This window comes from Telmatherina bonti, assembly GCF_933228915.1.
Source record: "Telmatherina bonti genome assembly, chromosome: 8".
Taxonomy (NCBI): domain Eukaryota; kingdom Metazoa; phylum Chordata; class Actinopteri; order Atheriniformes; family Telmatherinidae; genus Telmatherina; species Telmatherina bonti.
In genome coordinates, this window is record NC_136626.1 from 16,329,047 (window position 1) to 16,346,363 (window position 17,317).

Sequence of the window (17,317 nt, forward strand, 5' to 3'; positions counted from 1 at the left end):
AGATATATGTACTTTTAGTCACACTGTCTTTTGGGTCAGCTGCACAGGTACTATTCCTGATTTGGAATCCAATCCGTCTGCAGCGAACAATACAAGTGAAGGAAAGAAGGGTTCTCTCCAAAGTATTATCTGAAAATGACTGTGTTGTTGCCGGTGGGGGGACCCAGTGGACAAGTTAGAATGAAAACATTAACATCAGATTGTTCTCAAGAAATGATCAGACATGAAACTGGCTTTTAGAGAGAATCAGCATGGCAGAAGACACTGTTGTGGACACTCATACCGTTATTGATACTCTTCTGCATTGCCAGCATGCTATTTCAGAATGCAAATTAGCACTTTGTTAAGCTGCCTCTGTTTTGTCAGTTTAGGAATAAAGGAAAGCAATGGCGGCATAAAAGAGACGTATCTATTTCTGCGAAGCAGTGTGATCTCTTTTGTAATAAGGCCTTTGGGCTTTTGCACTTGAAACACTCCCTTATGATCCCATAAAGCTGTCAAACCAATGTTTTCACAATAATATTTGCATTTGCAAGTTAATGTGGCTTGATGGAAAGGAAGTGACCTAAAAGATATGAATGGGAAATGCAAGGATTTAAATGAGTACAGGAATGTCCACAATATTCATCATGTCCAGTTTAGACCAAGTTTAGCATGTGTTAAATCCTCTGTGTAAAGATGAAGTACAGGTTCAGTTTGAACATGAAAAGGAACACAAGGACAGGCAGAGCTGTGGAAAATAGTGTCACGATGTAAGGCTAAGGTCAAACTGGAAGGACTGTGATATGAGAAGTTTTGGTTTTTGTTGTGCTTCCTGATAGTGTGGGGTAGGGTGGGGGAGGATGCTAGTCTCAACCATATTGCCGGTGTTTTCACCATTTCCTTTTGTTTGTCTTGATCTGAAAATGCACAAAAATTTATTTTCAAAATGTGTCCTGTTTGTCAGAGATAGCTACATAACAAGTTATTCTCCTTGAATTTCTAAAGTGAACATGAGAGCTCTTTATTTTGCATGTTAGCCGGAGGTGTTGGAACAGATACACAACCTAAAGGAGCTGTGGCTGGACAACAACTCTCTACAGTCTATACCAGGGGTAAGGACCACTTCAGCCTCCACAAGGAAATCAAAGAGCATTGCTGAGATGACAGTTTCTCCCTCCTCTCCCTCCCTCCCTCCAGTCAATAGGCAAGCTTCGTCAGTTGCGGTACTTGGACTTGGCTAAGAATCGGATTGAGACGTTGGATATGGAAATTTCAGGCTGTGAGGCCTTAGAGGACCTGCTGCTATCCTCCAACATGCTGCAGCACCTCCCTGACTCTATAGGTGCACACTCGGTCACCATACACACACATACACATGTAGACGCACAGAAACAGTCAGTGGTCATTCAGAATTGTAGTCAAGCTCTTATGTATGGTCACCTCTGCCAAGTTAGTGACGTTGCTGAGCTCTTTTTAAAAAGCCTCAATGTTGAGCTTGACTTTTTGAAAAAGATGTGTTGGTTTCTCCCTTGATGATTGAAACCATTTTCAAATGAGCTCTGTAAATGTGAGCCTACAGTTAGCATTTAGTTTGCTTTGCATAAATGATAGAAAAAGGACACAACTAGCCCATTCTATTCTAAATGTAGCATGCTAATTAATGCGCTATAGAGGAAATAGTGAGTAAATTAGTTGCTTGCTTGTATTTTTTATGTTTACAAGCTAAGATAAACTAGTTAACTACTGGCAACAGCTTTATAATTATATAGCAGATTTGTCCTGAGCTTATCAAACTCTCAGCAAGATTACAATCAAGCATATCTCTCTTAAGTCATCAGTATTGATGGAACAGTACAGCAGCTGCAGCAGGTTGCTGAGTTTGAGTCCTACAAAGCAAAGCTAAAAGTAGACAAATATCAGAGAAAGACTTGTAATAAGAACAAATGTGTGTGTATTTCCATGTGATTTAGGAATGTTAAAGAAGCTGACCACACTGAAGGTAGATGACAACCAGCTGACCTCACTGCCTCACACCATTGGAAGGTAAGAAGCTGATACACACTTCCACAGAAAAGGATAACTAAACCTGCAGTCACACACAGTAAACCTTGCTTTACCTAAAAATCTCCTTAAACTTGCTTTTCTTTTACTATGTTTCTTTTTTTGGTTTTAGTCCAAAATAGGTTGTTAGTGGGTTATTGTTTATCTTGTTAATTATTATAAGCAGCTGTGTTGTTATGTTGGCTCATGTTTGGGGGGTTCTGTGTGTTGTGTTTGCTGCGTTGCCATGGCATTAGTCCGAAGCCCAAGCAAGGGTGAGTAACAATAGCCTCCTGGATCCAGGGGTGTGTTCAAAGACAGGCAGATGTTCAACTGTGTATCAGATAGAAAAGTTAAATCAAAGCATTTCATATTAATTTGAATCACATGCAAACATAAACATGTTTCCACAATTTATGAATGTCCACACCACTACAAATAATATTTCAATTAAATAAATCCCAATTTTTAATAACTTTGATCACATATATTTTCATGACTAAAGACAAAAATAGACACAAAAACTAAAACACTGGATTTAGACCAGCTACTATGCTGGATTAAGATAAAAATGGTTGCATGCGGTGATGCCATTATCATTTCTATGGTATCTGTCCCAGTTCAGTTCCAGTCACATTCACTGCAATATTTTGAGAAAAAAATATAATTAATAAATAAAAAACAGTACAACAGAATAACTTAAGTTTTTTTTTTTTGTTTTTTTTTTTGGCGCACTGTGTGGCTGCGCAAATCCTATTCTAGCCCACATTCAACTTAACTTTTTGAAAGACTTGTATTTGAACACACTGAATTTCTGTCTTTCTGAACAAGTCCCAGGTTCTAGCTTTGATAAGTAGTGCTGTAGATTAACAACTTCCCCTTAAAGACCCTTTATTAATCCATTTACTGTTTTAAGTTATTTTGACTCATGCTCCCTTTATGACATTTCTTTTAGAATTTGCAACAAATATGAGTTTGAAACAAGTTTCTTTTTCATATCAATACATCCAGTTTATACTTGAAGTGGCTGTGTCAATGCAGTATGAGACAATACCGTTAACAATACTCTATATTTTTTAAATGTATCAGTATAATTGATTCTGTATAAAACAATCAACAAAGTTCAATCTGCAGGTAAAGTGTTATAGAATGTAACTGAAGTAACATGCTTGTTTATTGGCGTTGTTGATTGCTTTACTTTTTTTCATTTACAGGGTATTACTAGAATTACTTGACCTCTTCCCTGCTTGCTCATGACTTAAACCTCATGCTGATGTCAAAATGCATATTTAACTCAACTGTCACCTTTCTTTAGTTTAAAACTTTTCTAAGTGGTTAAAAAATATGAAAAAATATAAAACAAATCTTCAAAGGCATGCATCCTTCATAAGAATTAATTACTTTAGATAACATGTCTTAAAATGACCCGTCAATTAATGTAGGATGATGGATCTAAAATCTCACAAGCATTTTTGGAGTTTAATTTAATTCAGATATGTCTGATAGTTTTTAGTTTTGAATTTAGTTGGGAACAATTTAAACAACATAAAAAAAGGATAACCTTGCCCTTAAGCCTGTTATGGGACATAAAACTCCTCTCTTTTCCTCTCCTCTCCTGTCAGACCGTCTGGTCACCCAGATGGTCTGGTGTACTGGGAATAATAATAGCAGACTAATTCAGTGTTAACAGTGACAGTACATTAATGTAAAACTCTTGTCTCATTAGCATTAGCCTGCTGTTAATGTGCTGCCGGGGCACAGGAGAAAGTCAAAGGTGGTTCACTGTGTCCTGTAAGGGTTTGTTGTGGATGTTACTGAACATCCAAGTGGAGCGGAGAAGTTGAGATCCAAGTTCAAAGACATCAAAATAGAAAACTGAGGATGGGTCACATTACATGTCATCAAATTAGATGACAGAATATGTTAATCCTCTTTGGATGATTGAATCATTTAGTCATTTACTCCTTGATCTTTTCCTTCTCTCAAAACTCTCCACTCAAAAGTCATAAGTGTCTTGAATATTCTCAACAAATCTTATGAAAACAATAAAACTAACCAAGACTCCTGCAGGTTGGCCATGCCAAATTTAGAACTTCCCTTCAACAGCTTGACATTTGAGTGAGTGTTTTGTTTGGGACTATTTTTACTGGTGGGTTTTATACACATTTGGTGTGTAATTACCACAGCAAGGCAGCGTGAGTGGAATTTAATAATCACAAAGCACTACAGAAGAAAGTATAAAGTTTAAAAGTGGAATTGCGTCAATCCTGGTTTAGTCTTTTCACAGGATTTGTTGAGTGGTGTCAGAATTCTTCATTTTCAAAGCCAACGGTTGGAATAAACATATTGTTCTTTGTGGAATGATTTCCCTTCTTTTTGTGTCATGGTGTCTCTTCCTATCACCCAGTCTGTCTCTGTTGGAGGAGCTGGACTGTAGTTGTAATGAGCTGGAGTCGTTGCCTCCCACGATTGGCTATCTGCACAGCTTGAGGACCTTTGCTGCTGATGAGAACTTCCTCACGGAGCTGCCTCGGGAGGTAGGGAGATCACTGTGTTTGTATCAGTGATATAATTTAGATAACAGAATTTAAAAAAAAAAAATTGTTAGTAGCTTCACCACAGTTTTGAACAGGGTAAATAAGTTTTTCACAACTTAGGGTTTTCTTTATTTTTTATGATTACATATATGAAACTCTCATGTTAAGGGTCACAATATGTATAGGGATACCACTTCTTCAGGCCGACATTCATAAGATTGCAACCTAAAGAAAAGCAATATATTGTTTGCTTTTCTGTAGAACCGATGTGTTTGTAAAGTGCCCTGAGACAACATTGTTGTGAAGTGATGCTATAAAAAATAAAGCAGAATTGAATTGGATGATGTTTTGTTATCTTTTTATTTATTTATTTATTCATTCATTCATTCATTTATTTATTATAGTCTGCCGTTACTTTAAAGAGAAAGCAACTGTTAAAACAGACGTCAGAACAAATGTACTAACAATTCATGATTTAAAGAGAACATTGGACCCTTTTGATGGAACATTTATTTTCTAAGCTGTTTAGTCTAATTAAGGCTCACTGGGAAGCTGGAGCCTATCCCAGCAATTATAAGGCGAGCAGTAGGGTACACCCTGGACAGGTCACCAGTCCATCACAGTTTGATGGAATGTTTATTAATGATTTTTTTTTTTTGTTTTATATAAGATCCTGAATGTTATTACAGCCTTTAAAGCTCTTCTCAAGTCATACATTTATCACCACTGAATCTGCTTGTAAACTGTGTCAGAGATTTTCTTAAGAGGTGTGACATATGCAGGGGATCATGCTCATGAGTTAACATTCTAATAGGTTTGTGATGCATGTGTCTGTGTGTGTATGTGTTTCAGATTGGTAATTGCAGAAATGTGACGGTGATGTCACTGCGGTCCAACAAGCTGGAGTTTCTTCCTGATGAGATTGGACAGATGACCAAACTACGTGTCCTTAACCTTAGTGACAACAGGTATACACACATACACACACACACACACACACACCAGAGGCGAAGGATGAGCTATGACTCAGAAATGATAATACACACACACACACACACACACACACACACACACACACACACACACGAGCATGCAACACTTTCTCAATGGTCGTTTTGATTCTGTAGCTCTTCTGGCCTGCAGTTACCATAGGAATGGGTGAGTGTGTTGTCATGGTTACGTTCGCTGCAGGTTGTACTGTGCGTAGGCAGACGAAACATCTCTCTTTCATTCTCACCCCTCCCTCCCTCTCTCTGCCTCTGCTCCTTTCTCAGGTTAAAGAATCTACCGTTTACCTTCACTAAGCTCAAGGACCTGGCAGCTCTGTGGCTCTCAGACAATCAGGTGCTTTTTTTTTTTCCCTGCACTCATACCTACTTGTTTGCTGCACAACTAGACAACATATTAAAGATATTATCAGATGTGTTTTATAGCCTATTTAAGCTATAATTAGTTCCCATTCCCAGGCTTTTTTTTAAAGTCTTATTGCTGCTTATCTAAAAAGCATTGTGAGAAATAGTTAGCAAGAAAGAATGAAACATTGAGAGCATTTTTCCTCAACTGATGATAAACAGGTGATGCATCAAATATGCATGAGCTAAATTCATTATGATTATACCTTTTTCTCACCATTTATCTGCCCTTATTTTTGCAGAGGTAATATTTGTTATTTGCATGTGCTACTGACTTAATAATGTACTTTCTTCAGAGGCTTCGTCACAATTTATCTCCCCTAAAGTAATTCTAAAGCTATATATCAACTAATTACTTTACAGATCCCCAAGATTTTAAATACTTAATGCAATGCAGAGCTATTTTTTCTGTCTGTGATCATAAATCATGTTGTCTTTATCAATAATGTGATGTGACAAAAAAGCTTTTCAGTACTTTTAATGTTCACTTTGAAGTTTAATTGAAGCTGTTAAATTAAATCAGACACAGCAACAGTGAATCCTTATTTACTTGCTGAAATACGAAGCAAATTTAAAATTCTAATGTAATTTGCGAAATGGCAGTGCAGACTTGCATTTACATTTAAAATAGCTGCTTATGCATTCATGCTATGCCTCAGAATTCGGACTGAAATTTATCCATGCTGTTTTATGCATTACATCTGTTGACACTGATCATGGAAATTCAGTTAAATTGACATTAAAATTTCTGAAAAGTAAGATAGTTTATATTTATTACTTAAAAGAAAGGAGAAGGAAACTTTTATTACATTACAATTAGCATTTACATGTCAATCACATTAGCATTTGGCATGTTCAACGTAGAAAATATAAAAATTGGAAGTTCATACCAGATAAAAATAAAATTTTCATCCAAAAATTGAATACACAGTCTAAAAATAAAATAACATTATTGTTGTCAAGTTTCAGTTTTACTGTTAATGGAAAAAACAAACATAAAATACAGACAGTCGGTAAGGGTTTATGCAGGAATGGTTACATGAACATGTGTGTGTGTTTGTTTGCAGTCCAAGGCTCTGATCCCACTGCAGACAGAAGCCCATCCAGAAACCAAACAGAAAGTTTTGACCAACTACATGTTTCCTCAGCAGCCGCGACATGATGAGGGTACAAACTGTGTGTGTGTGTCTCTGTGTGTGGTGTGTTAGGATGCTTTGAGACGTTCAATGTTATCACTTGTCACATTATCTTAAAAGCACGAAAAAAGATGAATTTGCCTCATAATTTTCAAAAGTGGAGGAGTACACAGCATGAACATATACATATATTTGTGTGTTTGTTGGTGTTTGTTTAGATTACCAGTCTGATAGTGACAGCTTTAATCCCACGCTGTGGGAGGAACAGAGACAGCAAAGGATGACTGTGGCCTTCGACTTTGAGGATAAGAAAGACGAGGAGGACAACTCTGGGAAGGTCAAGGTCGGCTTGCTGTCTTCTTCTGCTGATTTTTGTCACTCTTTCATTAACTAACCACTTTTGTTGAAGAGTGTGAGAGCGCTGGGAGCACATCCAACTATAAACCGTTAAGCCAAACAACCTGAAAAAAATAGCTTAAAGCTAAAAAGTATTTAGTACTTTCATTTGTGGAACTTACACTCTTTGGATACAGTAAACAGCTTTGATTTTAGTTTTAGATTTCCAGATCTGTTTAGGAATACTAGTACATTATATGTCATTGACTGAAACACAGAGATTTGATGAGAACTTTGTAAAGTTTACAAATATTTAGAGAACATTATGAATGTGTTTGTAATCTAATACTGTTTTACGTTGTAATGATTGTATTTTGAAATAGCTTTTTCAACTGCTAATTTGGTTCTGAAGGACTTCTTGTTACACAACAAGGAAACATATTCCGCTCATTTATGAAACAAAATGTTAACATTTTTCAACCAAAGTATTGGCATACATTTTAAAGTACTTAACATTTTTCTTATAAGTAATCTTTTAAATAAATAAAATACAGTAATTATAATAACCTTTAACTGTCTCCCCTGCGTTGTGATGACACTGTTAAAACAATCAGAATTCAAGGCAGCAGAAACAAAGACAATGTGACTTTTCTGATATTTCTAACAACATATTTTACTCTCTTACTGGATTTTTATCCTTGCAGGTGGAGATAAACCTAAAGCGCTATCCAACTCCCTACCCTGAGGACCTTAAGAATATGGTCAAGTCAGTGCAAAGTCTTGTGGGTAAAAGCGTGCATGCTGGGCATGGGCACCAGCATCAGCTGAGCACAGGCACTGCCACTTCAGCAGGAACAAATATGGAACATACACATCTCAGCAAAGAGCCGTATGAACCACCATGGCCCCTGCCTCCCAAAGAGGTAAGAAACACACACCTATACATTCACACACAACAAACATCTCACAGGCAGAAATTTTTTCAATGACCCTCAATTGTGTTCAGAACTTCTTGTATTATTTAGGACAGCACATCTTAGAAATGATGCTAGATATCAGATCCGTTTATGGGAAAATAAGTAAATTGAAGCACATTTTGTGACAGATGTTAAATGTACAATACCTTTTTACAGACAGCATTTAATGGCTGTTAAATCTTTGACTGCTAGGTTAAAACACAAGCAGCAGAGATTATCAGATAAACTAGGTATTTATTTGACCAACAATTGTTAACTGTGTCCCAGGTGACGGACAGAGAGATGCAGGACTTCTCTCAGTCTCAGCTCATGAATCAGGGGTCAATGCATAACTCTGGCATTGAAATTCCCAAGAGAAAGGACAAAGAAGAATTGACCGAGAGCTCTGAGGTTTGTAATATAGTGTGTACAGATACACACATGCATAAACGCACACAAAAAATATGCATGGACATATAAACTGTTTTTTTTTTTTCAATCTTGCATTAGTTATAGTTATAGGTTAACTGTAAGAACAGTGCTGTTAAAATTCAATCTTTAGGTTTTTGGAAACAGCTGTTGACTTTTGTATCTTATATTCAGTTTTTTACATATTTTTCTTTGAGGTTGTCTTCATGTTTTTCTATCATATTTGCCTCTCACTCTCACCGCCTCATTAAGCTGCTATTATAGTGACAAATTAATCTGTTCTAAAGAACAGGAGAAACCAAACAAACCTACACATCTCTCTTGATGCCAGTCAATTAATAAAAAAATCAAAATACTCTTTAATTTTGTATGTATTCCTGAAAATTTTTTTAGTTATAAGTTTAGAGGAAATTAGTATATGATTAAAAGATGTTTTGAAGTGTAACAGGACGTCAAAATCCCAAGAGAGTATATTAAGATTGTTAAATATGTGTTTCATCTATCAAATGCAAAATAACAATTACTGTTAAAATGTATTATTGTTGTACCCTGTCTTGTGTTTTTAATCAAAGCTGTTTTCTTAACAGAACAAGCAGGCTTAAATCACTAGATCTTGATTCTAGGTTGTTATTTTTATTTGCTGTCTGTCACCATGTAGGCAATTCAAAGCTTTTTCTATATTAGGACTGATGTCAACCTGTTGTTTGTTTTTCTGCAGGACTCAATGGGTGGCTCTCCAAATGACATCCGCATCTCTGACATGAGGCCCACACTGGTGGAGCCACCGATGTACAAACCAAAAGTGGTACTGCTGGGGAAGGATAAGAAAGGTACAGCAGTCAAAAATACACATAAATACATGGAGACACACGGCTGCGTACAGTAATTTAATATGGTCTTTTGTAAAGAGCTATGGGGCGTCTTGTAATAGTGTGCATTAATTAGTCACAGTGGAAAACAGATTATTGTCGGCATATAACGGAGAGAGGGAGGGAATGCTGTGAACTTCTGTGATGACTGTAGATTGAACTTGGTTTAGTTTGTCCCATTTTACTTATTCTGCCTGGAAGGTCTTGGATTCATCTGTGAAAAACAAAGCTAATTTTAATGCCCAATCAAAACACTGTTTTGCTCTAAATAATTTAGTGCTATTATCACATCTTCTGAAAGTCACAGTTTATTTTCTCTACTCAAACTGTGGCTCATATTAAGGCACAGATCAGTCTCACCATCTGCTCCTTCCTTAGGGAACAAAATGTAAAATGATTATACTATATATATATATATATATATATATATATATATATATATATATATATATATATATATATATATATATATAATATACAGATTTAAAGTGTGCCAAAAACTGGTGTTACTGGCACGCAGTGTGATGTCACTGTAACACAGTGACATTTATTCCATCCATTGCTCAGGCCATTGCTGCTCAGTAGCGTTCCAAGTCTTAGAAAACCTTCAAGATTGATTTTTCTTCTGGGACGCAGCATGATGTTACGCCAAGGTTCACTTCATGCACTATGTCACAAGCTAGCAAGCAGATATTTACACACTGGCCGTTTTAAACGTGCACTGTGGCAGATTCAGCAAAGAAACCAAAGAAGACATTATCAGGGAAGGAGAGGAAAAGTAAGAGACAGGATAAGAGATAAGATAAGACTCAAGACAAGATGTGTTTACTAGCTGGAGGGAGCTCACAGTATAGGTAGGATCCAAAATAAATGCTGTTGATGAGGAGAATGTCCCTTACAAAATATTAAATTATGTGAATTTTTTTTTGTTGTTGTTTTTTGTTTTTTTGCTTGTTTTTTTTTTTTTTTTCAAAGGACTTAGAAGACGGGATTTCAAAAATCATAACTGGATGTAGCTTGACAACACCGATGACTCATAATTAGAAGATTAAAGTAGTACAAAATGGTGGCTGTCTCCATGCAAAGGGCGTTTCTTTTCTTGATATATTATTTTGTGCTTCATTCAAAAGATGAAAAATGTTTTAATAAGAATTTGCAAATAATTAATTAAATTATTATAAATAATTAAACTTGTGCTTAGGTAAGGTAAAAATGATCAAAATGTCAGGAATTTGGAAACTGAACTGTGCATGAAAAAGTATAGTTTCATACATGCATAATAATACAAGATTTTTATGATGCCTTCACATTGGAAATATGAAGCAGCTGAAAATCCATTTTGACAAGCTCTGGATGGTTTAGTGTGGGAACACTGTAATATTTCACTGAAGTGCTGGAACTTCAGGTCTGAATACTCTCCTCAAATGTTCCATTTTAGATATTTTGCCACCCAGGGACCTTAATGAACAGTTAGGGTTCTTACATTATCATTATAGCCCTTACATTTTACCAACTCAAATGGTTTAAGGTGTTAACTCAGCTAGTTAATATGTTTTATATCAAAGAAAACCTAAAAGACATGAGAAAAACTGATGTTGCCACTCTCAAAAGTCTGCTGTTTCAGAATTGAAATAAGTTAGTTAGTATTATCTCAAGAGATTTTTTTTCTCCATTTATATGATGCACCTATTGCATCCTACCCTCTGAAACTATTTGTAACCCTGTTTGTGTCCCATCAATGTCCTTGAATGTCCTTTAAAAGCTCTGTTTTCATCATGATTCATGCTAATCTGGAGCTCCAAATTTCACAATTAGTCTGAGAAATTATTCAAAAACTACTCACTTTAGTGGTAATAAAATCTACTGTGTATGGTCGCTTCGCTGAGTGTTAATTTGTCTTAATGTATCCTTAAATCACTGTCTTTACACCGCATGTCTCTTCAAATTACAATAAAAAAAGTGATGTGGAAAGACAAACTCAAGAGGGTAAAATAGAGTATTTCTCAGACACCATAAAAACTTCAAAATAGCAGTAAAAGAGGTTTAAAACAATAAAAAGTTTGACATTTCCAGTGAATAAAGGCTCTTGTCTCTTTGTCTCTGTCCAGAGTCTACAGATGAAGATGTAGATAAACTCCACTGTTTGAACCACAGTGGCTCTTCTGCCACCTACTCCGACTATTCCCCATCGCAGGGTTCCTCAGGCTCCTCCAATCCACCTGCCAACACACACTCGCATGCACATCCTCACGCACATCCACACAACCCTGCCCTTCAAGCCCCCAGCAAGGACCAGGGCCCTCAGTCACACTGGACAAACAGGTATACACACGCCTATTTCATATTCAGCTTCCTCATCATCCATCTCTCAAACTATCCATCATCTCTTCTCCATCAATCCCACCGCTACTTCAATCTTCTATCTCATCTATCTATCCAATCACTCATCTATCCTCTCCTCCCTCCATCCTTCTGCGGCTTCCTCATCTCTCTGCTTGCTCAATCAAGGTCAGAGAGACTCATTAGGATGCTGCAGACTTCTGCTGAGGATACTCTTTCTCTGCTCTCGTCTCATCATCTTCAAAGAGTCCCACTGAGCCCAGGCTTCAGTGATATTGCTATTAAGAGAGTAGTTTTTTTTATTTATTAATTTTTCTCATCCATAAAAAGGATCAAATAAAGAAGTCTGGTCTTTCTGCTGAAGTTATATCTGGTTGCTGTGCATCAGCGATGAAAGCTGACGCGTGGTATTTGATACTGCATTAAAAATGAATACTGAAACATGTTTGGAATCTGTTTTGATTACTTGTTGAAATGTTGAAGCTTTAAATCTCAAAAACAACTCATTTTTAGGTAACTGGCCAAATTGATGACATTTCAGCCTCAAGTATGTTGCTTCCATGTAAATGTAGTGAAAGTGGTAAAACAGCTGGTAGGCATTTTAGAATGTTAATGCATGAGAAAACACCTTTTTTTTTTTTTTTTTTTTGTGATTGAGCGCATAATTAAAAATAATTTAGCAAACAAAGGTTCATACAATGATAACCACAAATCTGAAACAAGCTGTTTGTTCTCTTTTTTGTTTTGTTCTCCTTGTGTAATTGTTAAATAGCACACGATAACCATTGCTGAAATTATATTTGTGGTCCTTGAAAATGGACTCAGGAAAAAAATATAATAGCCATAATGGAAGGGCAAAATTATGAAAGAGACCAAGACCAAATAACACACCTTGAAATTGTGTTTTTGTTTTCTCTCTCTTTTGCAGCAGAGAAATCAAACTAAAACACATTCACTTTGGTCCATCACAGAAAACATGAAAACAAGCCTCTAATGACATTAATGTTAATGTCATCATCTTCACTTCTCCCATGCCCATCTTTGTTCTGATGAGCCCCTATAGGGAGAAAGCAAATTTTGTTGGTTGTTTTTTTTTTTTTTTTTTTTACATTAAATAGTCATTTTACATGCTTTGGGGTATAGATCACCATTTGTATTCTTTTTATGTGTCCTTGTGACATGTGATATTTGGAGACAGCAAGTGGCAGTAATGAATGTTGAAGGAATTTGTACTCTGTGTTTGTGCTCTCAGAAATATTAGTTACAACAAACATTTTCATTGGCCAACTTGATGTTGAACACAGAGGGAAAGCTTTACTGTTCCCAGTGCCCATTGGCTCTGTTACATAAAACACATAGCACTGGAGCCTGGAACTTTAGTACATGTATAATCCAGTTCCTTGTATCATCCTTTATTTTTTAATTAGTAATTAATATTTTCTGTCTTTGTAGACTTGCCCATCCGTTCCCCAAGCCCATTGACTCCAAGCCCCTGCTGTCTCAGAGAGAGACCCCTACATCAGGAACCCTGCAGCAGCGCGGAGATCGCCGTCCACTCAGTGAGCCTTTTGATTGGGCTGAGGCTCCTCACTACGACAACACGGGTTTTGATGCTGAGGAATCTCCTCATGACCCTCAATCGTCCAATACGAGTCAGGGAAACCCTCCGCTGGGCTCCAAACCCCGCAGCCAGTCAACGCATGGGCGCCGCCCCCTCCTCAGGCAAGATCGGATAGTTGGAGTCCCTTTGGAGTTGGACACACAGACGCTCCCTTACCACAGCAACCAACGCTCCACCCCAGACAATGACCCACAATCCTCCGGGCCTCCTTCCCAGAACCCCTGGCAGAATTGGACCAGGACCCCAAGCCCACTGGAAGACAGAACTGCTTTTCCTTCCAAGCTGGATCTGACACCCACTTCCAGTCCCAACCCTGATCGCAAGGATATTGACTCGAGGTATGTGACTGGACATAAGCCACATTTAGTGCTAACTTTCTCAGAATATTATTCCCTTTTAACAGAATGAAAGTGCAGTGTCTGTCAAAGACACAGGAACTTTCGCTACTTTGACTGTGCAATGGGATAGATATTAAGTAACAAGATAGCCATCAGAAAATCAAAGAGTTATGCTTCAGTCTAGCTTCACAAAATATTTTTCCAGATTCATATCACCGCAGAAATGATTACTTTTGGCTCATAAAAAATTGAGTTCATGTGGATTTTATCATTCTATAATACACATAAATAATCTGTAACAATAAAACTATATCTCTGCTTTTATCTTCATCTCAGTCTGGGAGTAGTTGACAATAAACAACTGATGTGGCTGCTAGTAATTTAAGACCAGAATTAATTCATCCCTTGCCGATAGATGTTAAAGAAGAATTACATTAAACATGTTTAATTTCTGTTCACATTTTTGTTGACACTGGCTTGGATTCCAACATTAAAACATGGCAGAAACATTTTTTCAATATTTCGAAAGGGTGAATAATAAGGCAAAACTGAAATCAATCAGTTTACGCTGGTGTTTTTGAAACACTTATTTTATGAGGGCACATAATAATAAAGTTCTAATCAACGTTGCTATATCAGAATCCTTTTTTTTATTTTTATGAAAGGTTGGAACAGAGTTCGGGACCATTGCCTGGAAGCTGGACATACCATGACAATCAGGGAGATCAGAATAGGAAGGATCAGCTCAGTGTCAGTGGGGGAAACAAGGTAACTGTGGTGATGAGTAAAAGCTCAGACCGCCTGTCCCCCATGATGAAAGAGACGAGATCCAAGTTTAAGAAGTCACAGAGCATAGATGAGATTGACATTGGCTCCTACAAAGTCTACAGGTGAGTTGTGCTGCTTCTTTTTTTTTTTTTTTTAAATGCACATGTCTTAAAAAGGGAATCAATGAGGGACTCTTGCATATTTGGGACTTAACTGATCCTGCTTCTTTTTGTAGTATTCCCATGGACAGTTATAGTTCATCCATTGAGCAGCAGACTAGTTTGGACCGTCCAGAGCTGCCTGGTTCTATGGAGCAGACCAGCATGTCACGGTCTCAGTCTGCCCCCATGTTGGATGATGAGCTGGGCTTTCCTGGCAACCACAATCAGTCTGGACAAAACCAAAAACCTGCCATTCCACAGAAGGCGTATCACTTCGATCAGAACTACAACCCCCAGGTCAGGCTTGTTTTTTTTTTTTTTTTCTTTGTTTTGACTTTTAATGCTTTGCTTTTTGTTCACATGTAAAATGAAACTAAAATTAATCATGCACCATTCTGTGGTTAAACTCTCTCCATTAACTAATTATTCCAGTGTCTTGATCATTTTGCTTACTGGTAATCATCTTAACCCATCAGGTGACCATTGATCGTCGGGTCCCTCCCCCCTTCCCCAACACACCAGATTATGCCAACCATTCATCAAAGGCTTTGGAGTACTTGAATCAGCCAGGGAAGACGCTACCGAAGGAGCTAGTGAGTCCTCGGTATCGTGCATATCCACCACTGGAGATGTTTTCATTCCCTCAGTCACCAATCAACCAGGATGGCCCACCCAGCCAGCAGCAGCAGCCAGTCCCAACACTGCGTTCCAGGCCAGGGTTTCTGCGGAGGGCAGATTCTTTGGTGAGCTCGACAGAGCTTGCTTTGTTTCGAAGAGTTCATGAAGCCCAGCAGGAGGCATTGCAGGAGGCTCAGTACAGACAGCAGGTAGGAGTTACATGAAAAATGTTATCTAATCCACATGTGTGTTCTGTGTTGCTTTTTTTTTTTTTTTTTTATCATATTCTTAAAATGAAGGCGTACATAAACATATGATTTTTCATGAAAGCAGGGTTTTTTTCAGTACTTTTACACCAGACCTGTTAGAGCCATGTAAAAGTTATGCTTATTTTGTATGTTTTTGTACATAACATTGTAATGGAACCATATTTTGTTGTAATAAGTATTGCATTATTTATCCTGCTATGGAAAATTTTGCTAGGTTTTGTATAGTTTTAATAATAATTTTGTCTTTATATGTTATAGTTAAATAGACTATTTTAAGCTTCTTTTAACGTCCTATATTAGGACCGTGAAGAGAGTTCAGTTCAGTGGTTTTGTAAATGGAGCAGGACGAGGAGCTACAGTTTTTCTGACCATATAGAAGAAAATAATTTTTATATTTTTGTTTGTTAAATTAGTTGCTGTAGTTTTGAGGATGCTTGTTTAATAAACGGAGATAATTTTTGGATCCGTTGCTTCGTTTTTGTCAAAAGTCACAAACTTCACATCCTGCAAGAGTGGCCAGAACAGGTTCTATAATGTTTAAGTTGCATTGCCACTACATCAAACCTAAAGTTTTCTGTTTGATTGTTTCAATCTAGTGGCTTTACATTATTGCATTATTTTTATATCATTGTCATCTGTTTCCATGGACTGATAAAATCATCTTTTTTTGCCCATCTCCTGTCTTCAGGCGGATCCCCCACATTATAGCCGGGCTCTTGCCTACTCCAGCCCCATGGACCACTCAGCTCCCAATAACATGTCCGACAACCAAAGTCAGATGATGCACAATAAGAGAAATGGTCGCTATGACGATGACTATCCACCTTACCAGGAGCAGAAGAAGCCCATGATTGGCTATCCAACCAAGAGCTTGACTCAGCGTCGCCCCCTGTCCGCCAGGAGCTACAGCACTGAGACCTACGGAGCATCTCAGGTAGAAACCATCACTGATACCTGAGCTGCTGATGTCATGCTGAACTGGCCAGCTTAAGTCCAGACCCTCAGCCAATAGAAAACGATATATCTTTGATATCACTTTTTTCTTTTAAAATCACTTCATCTTACTTAAGCTTAAAACTCTGTACAAGTCTTTATCTATAAGTAAGTAAGTGGCATATTCCAGTTAAAAATATTTAGCCTTGAAATGTTTATTTCTATACTGACTTGATATGATTATTGTTTGTATAATTAGATAAATGGCTTGCCATCACATTCCTTTCAAGCTTAAGCTGGGACCTTGCAACGTAAAGTTTGTCTGACCAGCAGGTTTAAATCTCAGTACTTTACTGAGAGGGTTTTTTAAAGTAAAAAAAAAAAAAAAATAGCAACGAAACACACAAATGTGTTCATTTTCATGAAGGTAACCACATATAGGAATTACAAGATTGGCATCTTTCCATTTTCAATCAGTTGCCAGAACCCAACTTACTGTAGCAGCAAACTAAAAGGACAAGTGCAGGTGCTCATTGCCTCACTCCCGGTCCCAAGGCAATTTCTTGTCCATG

The 17,317-nt window shown here is 37.3% G+C and overlaps 1 protein-coding gene across 2 annotated transcripts in view; it reads left to right on the forward strand.

Annotated features, from left to right (window-relative positions):
* lrrc7 (leucine rich repeat containing 7) overlaps positions 1-17,317 on the forward strand; it is a gene marked incomplete at its 3' end in the record, with an annotated part of 37,631 nt that overhangs the window by 5,600 nt on the left and 14,714 nt on the right. The window contains exons 7-24 of one of the 2 annotated variants that reach the window (XM_079245757.1): positions 1,020-1,094; positions 1,150-1,324; positions 1,953-2,025; positions 2,280-2,297; positions 4,430-4,559; positions 5,412-5,527; positions 5,834-5,903; positions 7,039-7,138; positions 7,326-7,450; positions 8,148-8,366; positions 8,688-8,810; positions 9,547-9,658; positions 11,806-12,019; positions 13,490-13,996; positions 14,662-14,886; positions 15,000-15,231; positions 15,402-15,752; positions 16,501-16,746. In XM_079245757.1, the coding sequence (XP_079101883.1) occupies positions 1,020-1,094; positions 1,150-1,324; positions 1,953-2,025; positions 2,280-2,297; positions 4,430-4,559; positions 5,412-5,527; positions 5,834-5,903; positions 7,039-7,138; positions 7,326-7,450; positions 8,148-8,366; positions 8,688-8,810; positions 9,547-9,658; positions 11,806-12,019; positions 13,490-13,996; positions 14,662-14,886; positions 15,000-15,231; positions 15,402-15,752; positions 16,501-16,746 (3,111 nt within the window). The remainder of the gene's footprint in view (positions 1-1,019; positions 1,095-1,149; positions 1,325-1,952; positions 2,026-2,279; positions 2,298-4,429; positions 4,560-5,411; positions 5,528-5,833; positions 5,904-7,038; positions 7,139-7,325; positions 7,451-8,147; positions 8,367-8,687; positions 8,811-9,546; positions 9,659-11,805; positions 12,020-13,489; positions 13,997-14,661; positions 14,887-14,999; positions 15,232-15,401; positions 15,753-16,500; positions 16,747-17,317) is intronic. The other variant, XM_079245758.1, reaches the window with a different exon arrangement.